This window comes from Triticum urartu, chromosome 1, assembly GCF_003073215.2.
Source record: "Triticum urartu cultivar G1812 chromosome 1, Tu2.1, whole genome shotgun sequence".
Taxonomy (NCBI): Eukaryota; Viridiplantae; Streptophyta; class Magnoliopsida; order Poales; family Poaceae; genus Triticum; species Triticum urartu.
The window spans coordinates 536,745,710-536,767,205 of NC_053022.1; the positions used below are offsets into that span (position 1 = coordinate 536,745,710).

At 46.6% G+C, this 21,496-nt stretch overlaps 2 protein-coding genes and 1 pseudogene across 2 annotated transcripts; 1 reads left to right on the forward strand and 2 right to left on the reverse strand.

Annotated features, from left to right (window-relative positions):
• Window positions 1–4,784: 4,784 nt before the first annotated feature.
• LOC125537952 lies at window positions 4,785–5,882 on the reverse strand (annotated as a pseudogene).
• A 9,092-nt stretch (window positions 5,883–14,974) lies between these two features.
• LOC125527378 (pentatricopeptide repeat-containing protein At1g07740, mitochondrial-like) lies at window positions 14,975–16,546 on the forward strand. Its single transcript, XM_048691893.1, has one exon. The coding sequence runs from the start codon at window positions 15,013–15,015 to the stop codon at window positions 16,345–16,347; it is 1,335 nt and encodes a 444-aa protein (XP_048547850.1). The 5' UTR covers window positions 14,975–15,012; the 3' UTR covers window positions 16,348–16,546.
• Window positions 16,547–17,271: 725 nt separating this feature from the next.
• On the reverse strand, window positions 17,272–19,743 carry LOC125527388 (uncharacterized membrane protein YuiD-like). The gene is made up of 5 exons (XM_048691901.1): window positions 19,407–19,743; window positions 18,596–18,752; window positions 17,833–17,883; window positions 17,576–17,671; window positions 17,272–17,452 (listed from the first exon to the last, which is right to left on the reverse strand). Exons 1-5 carry the CDS (start codon window positions 19,595–19,597, stop codon window positions 17,390–17,392), a joined length of 558 nt encoding a protein of 185 aa, XP_048547858.1. The 5' UTR covers window positions 19,598–19,743; the 3' UTR covers window positions 17,272–17,389.
• Between the last annotated feature and the right edge of the window lie 1,753 nt (window positions 19,744–21,496).

A 21,496-nucleotide genomic window follows, 5' to 3' on the forward strand; every position in this document is an offset into this window, starting at 1 on the left:
GCAAATAAAACCAAAATAAATCTTATTTGATTTTTTTATTAAATCCTCAATATTTCTTTATTTTGGGAAAGTCATTTTATTCCCTCTCTCATATTTTTATAATAGAAATAATTGAAGATAAAATAAATAAAATCAAATGATCCTATCTTCAAAATTTGAGAAAAACTCAAATATGAAAATAACGAAATCCCCAACTCTCTCCGAGGGTCCTTGAGTTGCGTAGAATTTCTAGGATCAACCAGAAAAGCAATAAAATATGATATGCAATGATGATCTAATGTATAACATTCCAAATTGAAAATTTGTGATGTTACACACCACTAAGCCCTAATCTCTCTCGGGAGGGCTGATCTGGAGTCCGTTCGGGGCTCCGGAGAGGGGAATCCGTCGCCATCGTCATCATCAACCTTCCTTCATCACCAATTCCGTGATGCTCACCGTCGTGCGTGAGTAATTCCATTTTAGGCTTGCTCGACGGTGATGGGTTGGATGAGATTTATCATGTAATCGAGTTAGTTTTGTTAGGGTTTGATCCCTAGTATCCATTATGTTCTAAGATTGATGTTGCTATGACTTTGCTATGCTTAATGCTTGTCACTAGGGCCCGAGTGCCATGATTTCAGATCTAAACCTATTATGTGTCCATGAATATGTGTGAGTTCTTGATCCTATTTTGCAAGTCAATAGTCACCTACTATGTGTTATGATCCGGTAACCCCGAAGTGACAATAATCGGGACCACTCTCGGTGATGACCATAGTTTGAGGAGTTCATGTATTCACTAAGTGTTAATGCTTTGGTCTGGTACTCTATTAAAAGGAGGCCTTAATATCCCTTAGTTTCCAATAGGACCCCGCTGCCACGGGAGGGTAGGACAAAAGATGTCATGCAAGTTCTTTTCCATAAGCACGTATGACTATATTCAGAATACATGCCTACATTACATTGATGAACTGGAGCTAGTTCTGTGTCACCCTATGTTATAACTGTTGCATGAGGAATCACATCCGACATAATTATCCATCACTGATCCATTGCCTACAAGCTTTTCACATATTGATCTTTGTTTAGTTACTTTTCTGTTGCCAGTGTTACAATTTCTACAAAAACCAATACTGTTACTTTTGCCATAGTTACCGTTACTTCCATATTACTTTGCTACTAAATACTTTGTTGCAGATATTAAGTCTTTCAGGTGCGATTGAATTGACAACTCAACTATTAATACTTGAGAATATTCTTTGGCTCCCCTTGTGTCGAATCAATAAATTTGGGTTGAATACTCTACCCTCAAAAACTATTGCGATCCCCTATACTTATGGGTTATCAACGTGCTGTGCTGCCCCTACTGTCACTGAGAAAGGACACTGCAAGATTGAACCCAAAGCTAAGCACTTCTCCCATTACAAGAAAAACCAATCTAGTTGGCCAAACCAAACCGATAGTTCGAAGAGAATTACAAAGATATCAAATCATGGATAAAAGAATTCAGAGGAGATTTAAATAATACTCATAGATAAGCTGATCATAAATCCACAATTCATCGGATCTTGGCAAACACACCGCAAAAGAGTATTACATCGAATAGATCTCCAAGAACATCGAGGAGAACATGGTATTGAGAATCAAAGAGAGAGAAGAAGCCATCTAGCTACTAGCTATGGACCCGTAGGTCTGGGGTAAACAACTCACGCTTCATCGGAAGGGCAATAGAGTTGATGTAGAGACCCTCCGTGATCGAATCCCCCTTCGACAGGATGCGGAAAAGGCCCCTAGATGGGATCTCACGGGTACATAAGGTTGCGGCGGCGGATAAGTGTTTTTGTGGATGCCTTTGTTGGTCTGGGGATATATGGGAATATATAGGCACATAAATTAGGTCAAGGGGTGCACGAGGGGCCCACAAGGGTGGGGGGCATGCCCTACCCCCCTGGGCGCGCCCTCCGTCCTTGTGGCCACCTCGTGGCTCTTTTGACTTTATCTCCAAGTCTCCTGGTTGTCTTCTGGTCCAAGAAAAATCATCGCGAAGGTTTTATTCCGTTTGGTATTCCTGTTCTGCGAAACTCAAAAACAAGGAAAAAACATGAACTAGCACTGGGCTCTAGGTTAATAGATTAGTCCCAAAAATAATATAAAATAGCATATTAATGCATATAAAACATCCAAAATAGATAATATAATAGCATGGAATAATAAAAAATTATAGATACGTTGGATACGTATCAATAGACTTGGGATTTCTTTGCAACCCAATAAGCTATTTGACATTGCACATAGCAAACAACAAGGATCTAGTCATTTGGAGATTTGGACTACTGAGGGAAATGGTGAGGCAATTAAATGCATGCCAAATGACAAGTCACCAGGTCCTGATGATTTCAATGGTTTATTCATAAAGAAATGATGGCATGTTGTAAAGAGCAGTTGTATAAATTTTGCAACGACTTTCAGGATGAAACTTTGAACGTGTGACCTATTAGTACTGCATATATTTCTGTCATTCCTATAATGAATACTTCAGAGCCCCCTGCTTACTACATGTTATTCCATGGTAAGCATGACAATTAAAGTACTCACCAAACTATTGATAAATAGGGTTTAGAAATATATCACTCCTATAATCAGCAGAAATCAGTGTGGATTCATCAAGAATAGAAATATACAAGACTGCCTTTCATGTGCATATGAATACCTAAAGAATACTATAAATATAATAAAGATACTATTATCTTTAAGATACAATTTGAAAATGAATTTCATAAAGTGGAGCACGTTTTTATCATATGTATGTTACAACATCTAGGTTTTGGTCATAAGAGGATTAAATCAGCATTTCCTCTACCCCCGTCATCATCAATGTGATTGCTAGTAAGAAAATCACATGTAATAGAGGGGTTAGATAGGGAGACCCAATCTCTCCATTGCTATTTTGTTTTGGTTGTTGAGCTACTTTGGATTGTGATTAATGAGGCATGGCACAATGATGGAATAAAACTACCTATTGATGATATTTTGGTCTGGGATATCCTATTGTCCAATATGCCGATCCCATGCTATTGGACAGGCTCAAGGATATCTTGCATAGATTCTCTAAATCTACTGGTCTTATGGTTAATTACAATAGATCCCCTTTTGTTCTTATCAACTCTCTTAGGATAGGGCTACAAAACGAGCTCAACACCTGGGTTGCAAAATGAGAGTATGCCATTCACCTATTTAGGGTTTCCTATGGGCATCTACATGCGTAGAGTTGATGATCTATAACCATAGTTACCAAATTGGAGAAGAGGTACTCTAGCATTGCTTCTAGCTATGACGTGTTGGCAAATTAGTGCATTGGAAAACAGTTATATCTGCTCTGCCTATATATGCAATGTTCTCTATCAAAGTGACATTTACTATCACTAGCCATTTTGAAAAATATGGAGGATCTTTATTATGGTATGGCAAGAATATAAACAAACAAGGAAAATGGATGGTTAAATGGGATAATGTTTTATTACCCAAGGTTGCTAGTGGATTAGGTGTATTGGATCTAAGGTGGTAGAACAGAGCTTTGCTGATGAAAAAAGTTTTCAAACTTTCCAACCATCATAATACTCCCTATGTGTAAATCGTATGGAAAGATGTACTATAAAAATGGCTTTGTCCCAACGACCTCATCCAATGTGGGGTCATTCTGGTTGAAGGACTAGTTCAACCTTTTAAACAATTTCAAACAATTAATTGCATGCAAAACTCATAGTGGTGATGCGTCATTGTTATGGAATGATTATTGGCATGACGATACTCTTCAAGATAATTTCTCACAACTTCATTATTTTGCCAAGAATGAAGATATTATTTTTGTTTATGCAAAAAATTATAGAAGATGACAATATATGTGATATGTTCCACTTGCCTCCTCTACTATTGCTCTTTAGCAATGTGAGGCATTGGATGATATTCTCAATGTAGGTGCTTTGAATGGTAGTATTGATTTTGGAGCTTCTACAGTGTGGGTATAGATATTCCAACAAAAAGGTTATAATGAAATCAACTGGGAATCCTCCTAATTCCATGACACCTTTTAGATAGATTTGGAAATCATGTGGCCTTTCAATATAGAAATTCCATCATCCTCAATGGGGTTCCTGGTATGAAAATCACACGTAAGAGATGGGTCAGACAGGGAGACCCAGCCTCTCTATTGCTATGTGTTTTGGCTATTGAATTGCTTCAGATTATGATTAATGAGGCATGGCATGATGATGAAACAAAACTACCTATTGATGAATGTTTTGGTCTGGGTTATCCTATTGTCCATTATTCTGACCTACTTCAATCAGACAATATCAAAGACATCTTGCATAGATTCTTTGAATCTACCAGTCTTATGGTTAATTACAACAAATTCTCTCTTGCTCCTATCAACATCTCTGATGATACAGCTGTGGAAGTAGTTCAACACCTAGGTTGCAAAAAAGAGAGTATGGCATGCACCTATTTAGGATACTAACTGGTAGTGCTTTGATAAATTCAAGGAGCACACAAATAGACAATGTATAACAATAAACAAATTGTTTAGTTTGAAGACCATAGTATTTTAGAGAACACTAGCAAGCTAGCAGAGATTAACGTTCATGTATAAGATGAGCTATGAGATAGAAGATATAATTAAGGTGATGCATATCATCACATACATAGATCATTTTGCAAAAGCCCGCTCTTGGCAGAAATATCATGGGAAACTAAATTGGAAGCCAAATGTTCATTAGCTATATAGTTAATCAAGGATGAACATGCTAAATTTTGCGGGACTTAGTTGCCCTCTCAAAAATATCAGCTATGATAGAAGGACAGGATCTTTTGAGTTTAGCATACCCTTCACTTGCCACCACATCTTGTACTCTATCTGGAGAAGTGATAAACTCAAGGCAAGCATTTTTGAGTTGGTTGCAATGATAACAGTTGGCTAGATCTAAAGTAGTAGTGACGTTCTGAACATTAAGATTCTTGCAAAGGATGCTCTCACATATCACCTTCATCCTCTCCATGGCATACCTATCTGCGGCCATGACCAAGTGCTTGACCATTTCTTCACCATTATCTCCATAAAGATGTCCCATGGAAGGTAATGAATCTGTGTAGATGAAGTGAAGCAATGCACTGAAAATAGCAGGCTGTATACCTTCTATGTTCATGGTCCGCCTTGTCTGTCGCCCATCGGCCCAAAGAGAGCCGCTTTGAAGACCGGTGACCGCATTGCAAGCACAATCTTGTGTGCATGGAAACTCTCCCCTCTAACCTCGAATGTGATATCTGTTTCCTCCCCTGCCTTAAGTAATTCTCCAAGATTATTAGATAGGTTCGAGGGAGGCACTTGAATGTCAATGGAAGTCGTCGTTACTGCCACCTTAGATTCTGCCAGAACTGTGATAGAACATTCAATCATAAGGCTGTCATCCTGTAGGTACAAGGATGGTTGTAGGAAGTCTTTGCCTACATAGGGTGGCGGATGAGAGCGAAACACTATCGGCATCTTTTGGGAGAGCAGCACCAATGGCGGCAGCTTGTTGGCTTTGGTCGACCAACCTGATCTCGAAGGACGCCCTCACCTCGGAGTTGGTGCTCGCAAAATCTAGGGAAATGTACGCATAGTCCCCAATTTTCATCTCCATCTCCCCGTCGGGGTAGTACTCAATGCGCCAAAAGTATCCGCCGACATCGAAGGCGGCGGACGACAAGTACCTACCAACGCCGATGCCCCTTTGAAGGTTGTAGCTAGAAATCTTGAAAGTGTGCATTCCTCGGACCACGGAAGGGGTGCACAATGATGCCGACGCCCTCATTCTAGGCCTTTGGGGCTCCTCCGAGATTGGAGTTTGTGCAAAGAAATTCATGGGGGTGGTTTCTGGATGGGGAGAACTGTTCTCAGGCCATCAAAGTAGGGGAGGTAGGTCCTAATTGGCTAGGGAGGGGTTGATGGTGATGTTAGCACGCATGGGGAAGGAGGTACGATGGCACTACTCGTGAGGGAAAGGACGCGCGGCTATGGAGTATGCCTACTCTGGTCCAACCCTACCCCTATTTAGGGCTCTCGAGTACTAACGGTCGGTTCACAATCAAAACACGCTTTATCTGTGAATTAATGTTATGTGTTATCCCGAAATGCGCTTTAGTTGTCAATCAATGTCATCCCAAAATAAACTTTACACCCAATGTCCAGAAGGCCAAAATGCACTTTAGTCTCAACTGTCAGATTTGAGGTCACACATGCCTTAGCCATGAATCAATGTTATGTGTTATCTGAAAACACGCTTTAGACACGAATCAATGTTATCCAAAAATAACTTTACTCCCAATGGTCATATTCTCAGTCAAAACATGCTTTAGCCATGAATTAATGTTATGTGTTATCCAAAAACGCATTTTAGCTACAAATCAATGTTATCCCAAAATGCACTTTAGTCCCATCGGTCAAAACGCGCTTTAGTCCCAACGGTTATTTTTGTTGCCTAAACGTGCTTTACCATTGTCTCGAAAGTGGTGGTTATGTGTCAAACAAAGCAAGACTGGTGGTTTACTGGTAATCTAACCTTGTGATTGTTTCTTGTAATTCACTCGCGTGGATTTGGAGTTAGTGGTCGTTTGCGAGCAATGTTAAATTTCCAAAGTTTCCCAATAGTCTATTTTAAGTGGGAAGTACGATAATGGAGTCACTTCTTATATGCAAAGATAGAAAAATTCACGTGGGTTGTTGGATCTCGAATGGATGGCCTGTTGGAAATATGCCCTAGAGGCAATAATAAATTGGTTATTATTATATTTCCTTGTTCATGATAATCGTTTATTATCCATGCTATAATTGTATTGATAGGAAACTCAGATACATGTGTGGATACATAGACAACACCATGTCCCTAGTGAGCCTCTAGTTGACTAGCTCGTTGATCAATAGATGGTTACGGTTTCCTGACCATGGACATTGGATGTCGTTGATAACGGGATCACATCATTAGGAGAATGATGTGATGGACAAGACCCAATCCTAAGCCTAGCACAAAGATCGTGTAGTTCGTATGCTAAAGCTTTTCTAATGTCAAGTTTCATTTCCTTAGACCATGAGATTGTGCAACTCCCGGATACCGTAGGAATGCTTTGGGTGTATCAAACGTCACAACGTAACTGGGTGACTATAAAGGTGCATTACAGGTATCTCCGAAAGTGTCTGTTGGGTTGGCACGAATCGAGACTGGGATTTGTCACTCCGTGTAAGCGGAGAGGTATCTCTGGGCCCACTCGGTAGGACATCATCATATGCGCAATGTGACCAAGGAGTTGATCACGGGATGATGTGTTACGGAACGAGTAAAGAGACTTGCCGGTAACGAGATTGAACAAGGTATAAGGATACCGACGATCGAATCTCGGGCAAGTAACATACCGATAGACAAAGGGAATTGTATACGGGATTGATTAAGTCCTTGACATCGTGGTTCATCCGATGAGATCATCGTGGAACATGTGGGAGCCATCATGGGTATCCAGATCCCGCTGTTGGTTATTGACCAGAGAACGTCTCGGTCATGTCTGCATGTCTCCCGAACCCGTAGGGTCTACACACTTAAGGTTCGGTGACGCTGGGGTTGTAGAGATATTAGTATGCGGTAACCCGAAAGTTGTTCGGAGTCCCGGATGAGATCCCGGACGTCACAAGGAGTTCCGGAATGGTCCGGAGGTAAAGAATTATATATAGGAATTGCTATTTCGGCCATCGGGACAAGTTTCGGGGTCATCGGTATTGTACCGGGACCACCGGAAGGGTCCCGGGGGTCCACCGGGTGGGGCCACCTGCCCCGGGGGGGCACATGGGCTGTAGGGGGTGTGCCTTGGCCTATATGGGCCAAGGGCACCAGCCCCAAGAGGCCCATGCGCCAAGAGATGGGAAAAAGGGGAGAGTCCTACAAGGGGAAGGCACCTCCGAGGTGCCTTGGGGAGGATGGACTCCTCCCCACCCTTGGCCGCACCCTTCCTTGGAGGAAGGGGCAAGGTCTGCGCCTCCCCCTCTCCCTTGGCCCTATATATAGTGGGGAAAAAGGAGGAGCAAACCAATCTAAGGCCTGGCGCCTCCCTCTCCCTCCCGTGACACATCTCCCTCCTCCCGCAGCGCTTAGCGAAGCCCTGTTGGAATCCCGCTACTTCCACCACGCCGTCGTGCTGCTGGATCTCCATCAACCTCTCCCTCCTCCTTGCTGGATCAAGGCATGGGAGACGTCTCCGTGCTGTACGTGTGTTGAACGCGGAGGTGCCGTCCGTTCGGCGCTAGGATCATCGGTGATTTGAATCACGACGAGTACGACTCCATCAACCCCGTTCACTTGAACGCTTCCGCTTAGCGATCTACAAGGGTATGTAGATGCACTCTCCCTCCCCTCGTTGCTAGTCTCTCCATAGATAGATCTTGGTGATACGTAGGAAAATTTTGAATTTCTGCTACGTTCCCCAACATGGCCTGTATTGTGCTTGAGAGTTTCTCTACTTGCCTATTTGAGAGTTACTCTTAGGATGTAACAATAGAGAAACTGTATGTGGGCCGATAGATCTTCAATGGATGGTCCAGATTGGCGAAGTGAGAGCTAGTAGGAGGCTAAAAACCCAAAAAATTGAAAGCCACCGGTTTAATATAGTAGTATTTTTTTGAATGGTCACTTGGGATCAAGTCCCCACCTGAATATTTTCATTCATAGTTGCCTATGGGGATTTGAAGCCTCTACAAGATAGGTTCCAACACTACAAAAAAGACGCATCTATGATGATACGGCTTTGTCACAGTAGATCGTGTTTCTGTCACCTATGTACATCCATGACATTTTTATGACAGAATCAAGATAGTCATACATGTGTTGTCGGGGGTGTGTTCCATGAGAATAATCCCTTTGCTGGGCCGACTCAGGGGATCCTCGTCAATAATGAGACATAGGAGTCAACATGCACATCCATCATCGAATGAAGATGCTCTGTCGGTGAGCCAAACTACGTGCGGGGCGGCTGGCTCTAGCTGGTCCCGCTGTTCACTGCACCACCTCATGCAGCGCCAGCGACCTTCTTGTGTGGCGAACGTGAACCGGAGAGTCGAGGCCTCCACCGCTACGAGGGATCATGCATCGGGAAGGGTCAAGGAGCTCCTAACTGACGCTCTCAGTGTCGGTTTAGCTTACTGGCGCTCGAAGGTGATGCTGCTGGGCCAGCCCAGCAAAATTTCAATCGGTCGCACGAGACACGAAGTTCGCTCGCGGATAGCATGCCCCCCCCCCCCCCCCCCCCCCCCCCCCCCCCCCCCCAAATAAAGTGGCCCTCCTTGAGGATCAAACTCGCACCATTACACCCACATACAAGTATGGCTAACCATGAGAGTCACTAGATGCTAGTGACCAATTGTAGGGCGAGCTATTTAAGAACAATTATAGCTGCACAATTTATTTCATCGTTCTACCATTAGCGCTTTGATTTTTTAATTATTTGAAAACATTTTGGAAAACATGATTTTTATTTAAACTGGATGTTTTTGAAAGTTCACATATTTCAAAAAAGTTTGCATATTCATAAAAAGAGCACAAATACAAAAAGTTCAGGTATTCACAAAAGTTCACGGATTCAAAAAGCTTGTCAAATTGAAGAAAGTACACTAATTTGGAAAAAAGGTCGTGACTTTGAAAAGGTTCATGGATTTCAAAAAGTTTGCATATTTTACAAAAATTCTTGAAATTTTAAAAAGTTAACAGATTTTAAATAAGTTCATGGATTTTTGAATTAAAGAAGTCACATATTCGGAAAAAGTTCTTCAATTTTGGGGAAAAAGTTCACAAATTCAAAAAAACACTGAATTTTGAAAAAAATCATGGATTTGAAAAAATTCATTGATTTTGAAAAAAAGTTCATGATATTTTAAAAATAGCAATAATTTTTAAAAAGTTCACTAGATTTTGAAAAAAATTCATTGTTTATGAAAAAAATGTTCATCAATTTTGAGAAAAAGCTCACGAATTTGAAAAAAGTTCATTGATTTTGGAAAAAAAGATCAAGCTTGAAAAAATGTTCACAAATTTGGAAAAAAAATCATTGATTTTTGAAAAAGTTCAACAATTTCGAAAAACAAGTTCACAAAATTTAAAAAAGTTATCCCTTTTGCAAAAGAGTTAATCGATTTTGACAGAAGTCCATCAAGTTTGGAAAAAGTTAGTGCATTTTTAAAGAGTAAAATAAAAGAAAAGCAATAAAGAATAAAGAAAAGATAAAATAAAAATAAAATGATGAATTGATCCCAAATAAAACTTTACAAATCCTTCTTCAGAAAAAAAAATCCGACTGAACTGAGCTGCCGTAACACCTTGGATTTTCAGTCCTGACAAATTATTTTCTCGATTTGGCTTTATATTAGTACGCATAAAACAATATACTAAAAAATAGTACATACCACCTAAAAAGTAGGATATATATTATCCAAATATTCTTATATATACTATATAGTACACGTACATACTCACGGTTTTGACTAATAGTACACATGCAACATACAAAACTCACATGTACTGTGTGTGTTTATTTATATATATAATGGTTGTTGTTGCTTCTTCCTTATAAAAAACAAAGTTCTTAGCGGAAGTACCTTTCTACACCCAGGAGCAAATGCTCCCGGTATGAATAGTAAAATCAAAAAAATAGAAAAAATGTTCAAAAAATTTTGGAATTATTTTGCGACATACTTTCATAAATGTTTGTCGTGCACGCAAAATTTCATCATGAAATCACATTGGTGGACGGCGTGTAAGAAAACAAAATCAGAGCTCCAAAATGCTTTTGTAAGTAACATTTTCGGAGCATCGATTTTGTTTCTTTTACCACTCCTTCGACCAATATGATTTTGCGATGAAATTTTGCAGGCACAACAAACATTTGTGAAAGTATGGCACAAAAAAAATTCAGAATTTTTTGAATTGTTTTTTAGTTTATTTGATTTTACTGTTCACACCAGGAGCATTTGCTCCTGGATGTAGAAACTCCACATCCAGTTCTTAGTTGCTCCGTTAGTTTAAGTATTTTGGTCACTTATACACACTTTTTTAACAAAGTAGATCTTCCATATAAACAAGGGTAAATGATTGCTTCTCGGTCGCTTTTCCCATGCTGGCGCATTGGACAGGTTCAATCGCAAAAAACGCGACACATGCACACGAGACCCACTCACCATAAGTGCTACCTTATCTCTTCCCCAATGCACCACATCCACTCTCCTTTTCCTGTGAACAATCTTTCTTCTCCCTCTCAGTCTCTCGCTCGCAGCGGTTGTCAGCGCCATTGGTGGTGACGAGGAATGATTCCAGGAAGTCGCTAACGGCAAAATCTGGCAGCGAACGCTCGCTCGTTTTGCCTCGTCCACCGGGTGACACGTCTCTGCCCCAACCAGTGCCTCCAACGAAGATGGGAGAGCTGCAGCAGCGACAACTGTAGTCACGCGTTGTTTCGACAGGCCATCGGAGTTGTTGGAGACATCGCTGGCACTAGGTCGTCGTTGCCGGAGTCGGCGCATTAAGAGGGTGTTTGGTTGCCATCCTGAGACAAAAATGCCTGCCTGTAGTGTGCCTGAAATCTGCCTAGACCCCGTTTGGTTGGTGGCCTGATGAATCTGCTGGTAGCCTGGCCTGGAACACATACGAGGATGATTAGCCTGGCCAGCTGTCCAGGCACATGGTTAGCCTGAACCAGGCCACCCAGATTGGACCCCTGGAGACGCAAATGCACTTGTCTGGCATCGAAAGTCGAGCAAACAGTGCTGATTAAAGAGATCAGAAGCTGGCCCACTTGTCTACTAGTAGTACAGGCTCTCGCAACAAACCAAACAGCACCTACTGCAGGCAGCTTGGCCAGGCAAAATTTCTTCAATCTTCAGGCACACATCAGGCATCAAATTTTCTCAGGCACATCTCCCAGGGCAGCAACCAAACACCCCCTGAACATTTGCAGTCGAGGACGACGCGTGCTGGAACTAGCGTCGGTAAGGCCAACTCCACCGTGCGACCCCAAACAGACGTTCGGTTTGGTCGGATTTGTCCCTTTAGGTAGGATGATGGAGTCGTGTCTGGGTCTGTCCTGGGATGCGGTGTCCGTGCGCCCAGCGCGCGGCCGCATCCTTTGGCCCCATCTTGTCCGCCTCCATATTAAAAAGAGAACAACGTTTCAAATACCAGCGGCCCTAGTCACGCCGGCAACAGAGTCAGCAGCCTACACGTCCACGCCGGCAACAGAGCCAGCCTCCAAAATGAATAGTTTTGTTCGCCGACAACACAGCCAGCCTCCAAAATGAATGTGTTTCTCGCCGGCACACAACCAGCGGCCCGCGCGGGCGGGCGGCACCCATGCCAGCCTCCAAAAAGAACAGCCGCAGCCGATCGGACGACCTAGTTCAGGCCGCCGGCATCGAACATCTCCTTCTGCCTGGCCTCGAACCAGCTCCTTGTCTTCTCGCTCATCTTGGTCAAGTCCACGCTCATGATCGCAAGGGCCACCTCCTTTGCTTTGGTTGCGGCATTGGTGGCCTCGATGTCGAGCAGCCGCTGCCTGGCCGAGACATTGGCGGCCTCGATGTCGAGCTGCCTTTGCCGGGACGCCTCCTTCATGTCGATTTTCCTCCTCTTGGCAGCCTCCTTCATCTCAAGCTTCTTCCTTTGAAACTCTAGGTATTTGCTTCATTTGCTCGTCCTTGCTTTGCCGCTTTTTCTCGTCCCTCACATCCTTTTGAGACATCATGTCATGCAAAGTCTCATGCAAGGCCATGGATGAGGCATCACGTATGTCGTTCACCTTGGAGTTGGTCTTGCCCCTCGGCCTCTTCAATGCCTCGCCATCTCCACCTCCGGCGAACTTGGCCGTCTTCTTACTTCTCTTCCTTTGAAGTTCACGGTATTGATCCTTGAACTTGGGGCAATTGTTGATGATCATTCAACAGTGCACAAGAGTGAATGGATTGTCATTGTGCCGTGCCTTGAAGGCTTCCAAAGATTGAAATGCCTACGCCACATGATCAACAACAATTGAACATGCAAACATATACAAGGCCGAAGTCTCATGGACGTAGCAAGAAAAAGACTAGGATAAGGATAGCATCGCGCTCGGCGGCGAACTTGGCCGCGACGGCATTGACCTTGATGACCGCCCTTCGGTTCCTCCTCTTCGCCGATTCCACGTCCAACTTGGCGATCTCCTCCGGCGTGCACTCCGACTGCGGCTTCCTTGGCGCCTTGGCCGCCTTCTTCTTCACCTTTCTGGGCGGGTCGACGGCCAGGCCGTTGGAATCCGGCTGAGCGTCGGCCATGGACGGGGAGGGAGGGGGCGGCGGGAGGGATGTGGGAGGGTTTGGGGGAAATGGCGCCAAATGGGCGCGGGGTTTTTTTGCTTTGTGGCACTGACAGACGAGCCAGTGGAGGACAAGCGCGCGCGTCCCGCCCGTCCGCGCGTTGTCCGTTTCATCCCAAAATCAGCGCAAACTTGGGCCGGGGATGGGTCGAAAGCGGATAGAAAACAGACAAAAATCCGTTTGCTCCCGCGTGCTGGGCTGTCTGGTTTGTCCCTTTTACCCCAAACGGACGGGGCCGGACAGAATGGGGTCGCGCGGTGGAGTTGGCCTAATGTTGGAACCGGCCATCGATGGAGCTGGAATCGGTCGCCAACAATGCTAGAACCAACAAAAAAAGAATGTTGGGACCGACGGTGATGGGAGTTGCAACCGGTCAGCAATGCTGAAAATGGCGGTGACAAGAGCTGCAACCGACGGCTGAAAAAGCTGCAACCGACGTTTTTGCTGAAGATGCATCCAGCCCTGCTGTTTATGGCGGACTGCAACGTCAGACATGCTGGAACCATGGTCCCGTGATGTTGGAAACCAGCGGGCTGTCGTGCTGGGACGAGCAAGGCATTTTGTTGCAAGCTTCCTACCCGCCACGCTGGAACCGGATATGCGCCCTGCTAGACCTTGGGATGTTGCGACCGTTGTCGCGAGATGCCGGAGCCGACCGACAGAGGAGCTGTAATCGGCCACATGGGGAGACTGCAACCAACAGCAGCCTTGCTATGGCATCTTTTTACGTAGCAAGAGCCGCAATCGTGCTCGATGGAGCTGCAACCGATGAATTGGGGAAGACAGCGAGGGACGATCGTCGTTGCGGTGAGCACGTACCGCAAGGTGATGTCGGTGTTGCCGCTAGCTCAAGGGGTGAGGCAGTGTTGCAGGGCTTCGACAACGATTGATGTGATGTAAGCGGTGGTGGGACAGTGTTTGCCGCTATACCCAAGCACATACGTAGGAACTTTGACACGGTGGTTATCTTGCTGCACTGGAGGATATGGAAAGAAAGAAATTCCAGAACTTTTGATCATGTGGCATGCTCGCCGATCGGCGTCTTGGAGCGGATACAAGAAGATGTGGCCATGTGGCGGGCCGCCGGATGCATCGTAGATCTGCTAACTTAGCTGTTGCTGGGGCGTTTCTGTTTTGGAAGGCTGGTCCTCCGCAGAGTTGTATTGGGAACTCTGAGTTCAATCTAAACTTTTTAGACTGTCCATGATGTAACTCTCTTCCCTATCTAATAAAGATCGGCCAACGGCCCTTCGAGATGTAAGCGGTGGCGGGAGGGGGTGCATCCGGCCCGCAAGGGTGCTACGACCGGCGCGCGTGCGAAGCCCTCGAGATGTCTCTCCCCAATGCCTCGATGGGGCGGTGGCAGCTCGTCGGTGCTTCCATGCTAGTGGAAGGATGCGCGGCGGAGCAGTGGGGCCGCATCGTGGCGATTTGGGGCGAGGACGGATGAGGTGGAGAGCAGAGCAACGCGAAGCGAATGGAGCTGTGGAAAACTACGAGCACGTGGTGAAAGGGCGAAGAGATAATCCAACGATCCATGTTCCATCGTGCGGCGACCGGGCAAAATTTTGGCCGGTCGACCAACTCGACGCTAGTCACCCATAAACAAAACAAGGGGAATGCCAATCACCCAAAGGGCCTCACCGATGCTTCCGAACTCGAGAGCCCGCCACCGGCGCGACCCGAGCAAGCTCCTCTACAAGCCGCGGCCGCCGCCGGAGCCGCACCCGTTCCTGCTCCACCTCAAGTCGCTCCCTTCCCCGGTCGCCGCGGCGGCCGCGCTCCTCTCGGCGCCGCGCCGCCTCCACGACCACCCCTTCGCCTCCTGCGTGCTCTACCGCCTCGCCCGCGCGCGCCTCTTCCCGCTCCTCCTCCCGCTCCTCTCCGCGCTCCGCGCCCGCCGCGCCCCGCTCCGCGCCACCGTCTTCGCGGGGCTCATCGACCGCCTCGGCGCCGCCTCCCGCCCCGACGCGGCTCTCCTCGTCTTCTTCCGCGCCGTGCCCGCCTTCTGCTCCCACTCCAACGCCACCTTCCACGCGCTGATCCACTGCCTCGTCTGCAACGGCCGCGTGGACGCCGCCCGGAACATGCTCCCCCGGGCCGCCAAGCTCGGCGTCCGCCCCAACGCCGTCTCCTACAACATCATCCTCAAGGGGCTGTGCGGCCGGGACGGGTCCGCGGGCGCCCGCGTGGTGCTCGACGAAATGCTCGGCCGCGGCGTCCGGCCCACGGTGGTCACCTTCAACACCCTGGTCGGGGCGGCGTGCCAGGAAGGGGACGTGGGCGCCGCGGAGCGGCTCAAGGAGGAGATGGTGCGCCGGGGCGTCTCGCCGAACGCCGTGACATACTCCCTCCTGATGCGGGGCCTGTGCGACGCCGGTCGGCTGGACGACGCCAAGAAACTGATGTTCGACATGGAGTACCAGGGCTGCCAGACCGAGGCGGTGAACTACGGCGTGCTGATGAGCGCCTACGCGAGGCAGGGTGACGTCGACGCCATCAAGGGGCTGCTCTCCGACATGCGCAAGCGCAAGCTCGGGCCCGACGACGCGAGCTACAACGTCCTGATCAAGTGCCTGTGTGACAGCGGCAGGGTGGAGGAAGCGCACAAGGCGCTCGTCGAGATGCAGCTCAAAGACGGCACGGCGCCAAGCGCGGCGACGTACCGCGTCCTGGCCGACGGGTGCTGCAGAGCCGGCGATTTCGGGTTGGGGCTACGGGTTTTCAACGCCATGCTGTCCAGCGGGCATCGTCCCCTAGGTCACACCTTCAAGCACCTGGCGAAAGGGCTCGGCGAGGACGGCAAGGCGGAGGAAGCCTGCTTCGTCTTGGAGAAGATGGCGGAAAGTGGGATTTGGATGGATGCAGAAGGGTGGCGGTCTCTTGCTACATGCGTCTGCAGCGGCGGTGCAGGTGAGGTGAAGCTCGTCGATGAGCTAGCGTTGTCATCTTGACATTTCCAGTCCATGTGAGGCTTTGACAGCCTTCAGCTGTGGCATTTTCATTTGTCTATTCTCTTTATCTTGCTTCAGTTCCAGAAGCATTTAGTTGTGCAAGGCAAAATGCATAATGCTCCTGGGTATAATGGCAGATAAAAGATGCGAGTCTTACTGCTGAAAGTGAAGTTCGTCAGTTTATTTCAAGTTAGAAATCTGTGTGCAGTTTATCAATCTTTCCATACCACTTTCAGAACTGTCGTTTTTTAAAATGGTCACCGGGGGAGGAATCGCCACCTGTATGTCGATCTCATTTCGGAAAGAATGATCCGGTTTATGTAAGAAACCGAATCGAAAACCTTTTTTTCCAACCGGGCTCGCACCCCTTTCCACTAATTTTGCAATCAATGGAAATACATCAGTCTGTTTTCAATCAAAAACCATTGATTCAGTTTACATGAGAAACCGAAACCAAATCAAAAACCTTAACAATGCTGAGGGGCAAGCCTGGCTGGCCGAGCATGCACCAGGGAGAAGCGTCGCTTTAACGCCAGCGAGAACAAGTGATGGTGATTAAGTGATATGATCGTAGAGAATGTGGTGAGTGGACATATCTCCACCAACGGGTGGTCGTAGCCCAAAGAGAAATGTAAGTGAAGGGCACACACAACAGGGAGAGAGATGACAAGAATTGCTACTGAATGGCGTTTTGATGGAGAATCTGGAGAAACCTCAGAGAAGTTCACCGGGGATGGGAGGGGATGAAGAGAAGAACAAGGCGAGGGGCTTAGCCTGGCGGCCTCCTCCGGTGACGGCAAGGCCTGGGAGGGTGGCGAGAGAGCAAGCCGGAGACAGCTGCATGGTGTCGTAAATTCGACGACCATCATCTATCTACCAGCGCAAAATATGCTGTAACCAGCAAAGAACAACACACGCAACCAGTTCAACAGAAGGGCACTTTATATGGCCAGAGATACAAAGTAGACTTTGCACAAAAAATGTTCCTCGTATAAAAGTAGTGTAATCTGAGTATAAGGCAAATTGCCAACTACAGTATTTCTCATACAGAAGAATTCCCCATTAAATACGCTACTGTACAACCAACAAGGGCTCCGGCAAAAACCTGCACAAAAAAGGCATAAGTCAGCACAAACGTACACCTAAAAATAGCTGCGAGTTGCGGGTGTAACAAGTCTGAATGGCAAATTCAGTTTCTTAAATTGGCGTGAAATATGAATCGAGCTACCTGAAATGGACTGTGTCCAAGAGGTTCCCGAAGCGGCCGGAAGGTAGAGATAATTGGATGTTCCGGTGATAAATCAGAAACTATTTGATTTAACAACTGCAGCAGAATTTAATAGACTATTAGAGGATGGAAAGGAAACAATAGACCATTAGGAACATGGTAGGTGAAAATATGAAACAATAACACGATAAAAAAAATATTGCTAGTAGGCAAAAATCACTGATGTGAACAATGGGCGTGCAAAACCATGAGCTTACCGCAGCTTGGCGGCCTGTGTGAAACCTAACTCCTGATGCATCATACATTACCTGTAACGAGAAATATATGCTTAGAAACCCATACTGAGAAAAGAGCTTATGTGAATATGAATACACTCATGACTGATCTTTTTTTTAAATAAGATTTGAGAAAAGGAAAAACATAAAGTTAAACTGACAGACGATTATGTTAGAGCACAGCTGCAGACTTGGCATGGCAACAATTAAAGTACATAAGTTACAGACCAGCTTGTGAACTCACAAATACAGTAGCTCCTATCACTTTATTATTCGAAATTAGCTCTTATTCCTAAGCTTTATAGACCTTTATTAATGGAATCACTTTAGGATGAAGATGTGCACATCCAGCGTCACTGCACAGCTATAAAAGTTGACCATAAAAGTAGTTAACCACCTCATGAATGACAAGGCCATATTTTTGGAATTTTCTTATTATTCTTTCACTAAATCACTCTATCAAGCTAATAGACAAGACTATCTTTCAGCAAGGTGCCTTTTGGGGAAAATCCATGTCCATCCCCAGCAAAGCAAGAAGCAATCAAATGCCTACTGAATTGGGGTATTGATAAACATGTACTACATTTTAAAAGCAACAAATAATACCAAAAGGGAAGAGAATTCTTAACGGAGATGCAACTAGTCACGAGTATATCAAGTTATGAGAGAAAAAGCACTTTCTTGATTGCGACATTCACTTGCTTGAAAAAGGAATGCATGGAACCTGGTTGGGTCAAGTACATACAACGGCAGCAAAAACCAATGCAAGGGCGAAAACAGAGCTATCTCCGCCTTCTTGTTGGCCAACCGCCACAGCCAAACTTGCCACGGCCGCAGAAAGAGATGAAATAACTCCGGAAGATGTAAGAAACTTCCTTGCATCCCACTTCTTCTCCTTTAACCTGCATGTCTAGGGCGAACAAAGCACAGCTTAACGAAACAGCAGCGCAACTGTCCAACTTGCTATTCAACTGCAATGGTTCTGAAGATACAGTAATGCGCTTTTCCTTTGAGCAGGATAGTCTTATTCAGTTATCAGCGACGCAATATACATATATGCGATACTGGTGTCCGGTTGTGCGGTGGAAATAGTTCTGGTTCCACTGAGTGATTTTGGAAAAGCAGTACTAATCTCTTACAAGTTATTTTGGCAGCAAACGGGAAAATGTAACAGCTAACTCAGCCTGATTAACCGATCGCGCATGGGTTTTCCAAGGAATAAGACCATGTACTGAATTTCAGTGCAGACGGCACAACACAGATCGCATAGGCGTGCATCGAACCGATAAATCCTCGTCTGCGTACACAATCCTCCTACTGCAGCCAAGTTCATCCCTCTAGTCTCCGCCGTGAACGGAACCTAAGATTTCTGAAACGCTAAGCAAGCCGCTTGCTTCCACATCAAAAGAGGAAACCCTTTCGCTACGCTTTCTATCAGCAGAAAAAAAAACTACCGGATCGCAGGAGCGACACCCTGAAGAGATCGCACCGACAGCGAAGCGGAGGGCGCGTCGGATCTAGCAGAGCGGGCGGGAGGGAGGGAGGGAAGGGCGCACCAGATGGAGAGGACGTTGACGAGGTTGGCGAAGGCGAAGGCGAGGAGGGCGGCGCCGAGGGGGAAGTTCCCGCCGGCGCCCGCGGCGGGGACGCCCCCGCTGGCCCCGGCCAGGCCGGCCACCGAGGCCGTGGAGGGCGTCGTCCCGGCGGCAGCCCCCGCCGCGGCGGTCAACATCTCGGTGGCCCTCATGCCCGCCCGTCGGTGGTTGGGACGGTTGTTCACTCTGGCTGGCTTGGCTGGGCTCCCCCTCCGCGGCCGGCTCCGTGTTCCCCCTCTCTCGGTTCGGGATCGTCTGTCGCGCGTATGCTGCTCACTCGTGTGGCGGAGTGGGGCTTGGCTTGGGGCCGCTTCGGGGAAATATCTGGTGCAGGGTGCACCTGTTTTGATTTAGCTATTTTACGAATGTGTAATAGATGTGAATCTTTTTTTTAGATAAAAGGTGTGAATCTTTCAGGACATAATAGTAAGAATAATATATCTATATCATACATAATATTAGTGATTAGCCCCACATTATTCTCTCACAAAGTGTGTTGGAGCTCAGGTTGCAGTTGACTATTTACAACCCATCTTTCTTCTCTTTCCTCGCCTATTTCCTCCACCTCATCATAAATCTGAGGTGGTAACTCTTAACTCTTATAACATGTTTATGTCATCTTATTATAGTTGCTCTCATAGTAGGGTACTAGGGTAGGATTTGTTTAAAAATGTAGTTAGTTTACACGAGATGTTATAACAGTGTAGAATGTGCCAAAAAAAATCCACATATGGCTAGAAACACGTGGTTGGTATCTGGTTACACATCGTACTTCCTTCCTAAAATGTAATGCCCCTCGAATTCTAATCCTAATTTGGGTGAACAAAGTATGAGTTATATGACACATTATACCATTAGATTCGTATTCAAAAGATGTGTGCATCACTCACATCGTGCAATTGAAAATTGTCCTACACACGTCTATAACAGTCCACTATGTGCACCCTTTTCAATCTTCTCTTGACTTATTTCCGTTGAAACTATTGTCCGCATATACTTCCTCCTCCATTATCCCTTTATCGCTAGCTCTCTCACACTCATACCCCCCACCCCACCCTGTGTGTTGTGTCTGATGATCTCTCCACACAGTCATGGGTGACCCCCCCCATCCCCTTGCACATGCATTGCTACCCGACGCTGCTCGCCTTGCATTACCGGGATGAGGGGGTAGTAGGATGACACAACATGGGCAGGAGTGGTGATGCAAGCCTCTCACGAGCTGTTGCAAGAGACAGCCACTTCAAGGGTCGCCATTGCATGGTGATGCAAGGGGCAGACGATGATGCTATGTATGGTGAGGGCGGGTGCTGCAAGCTTTGTGACGGTGACATTGTGTGATGTGACGAGGCGGGCATTGCCTGACAGTGTTGCAAATGACCATCGTCGATGCTCCGTGCGACAACAGTGAGTGCTACAAGTGACGACGACAGGTGCCACAAGCTTTTGCGATGGTGATGTTGCATCACTAGTAGAAAACATGGCTTTGGTCCAGGCCGGGTAAGCCCATTAGTCCCGATTCACTCATGAACCGGGACCCATGGGGGCATCGGTCCCGGTTTGTGAGGCCAGGGGGCCGGCCGGGCCTCGGGGGCCATTGGTCCCGGTTCGTCTGGCCCCTTTGGTCCCGGTTCCAGACACGAACCGGGAACAATGTGCCTGGAACCGGGACCAATGTGCCCCACAACCATTGGTCCCGGTTGGTGGCTGGAACCGGGACCAAATGGTGTCCTTTAGTCCCGGATCCAGTCACGAACCAGGACCAAATAGATGCCTATATATATACCCCCTTGCCTGCGAGCAGAGCACTGGAGTGCTCTGTTTTTTCGGCCGGCCGTGGAAGAGCTTTGTGGTGCTCTAGCTCACCTCCTATGCACATGAGGTGTTCGATGAAATGCCCGAGCCACACTTAAGCTTTCTCCTCTCGAATCTCCTTGTCCAAGCTCCATTTTTCTCAAGATTTGTCTAGGTTTGGCGGTCCGTCATGTCCCGTCCCCGTCCTCACCGCCGTCGATCGCCCGCGCCGATCTCGCCGCCGGCACCACCTTGGTGAG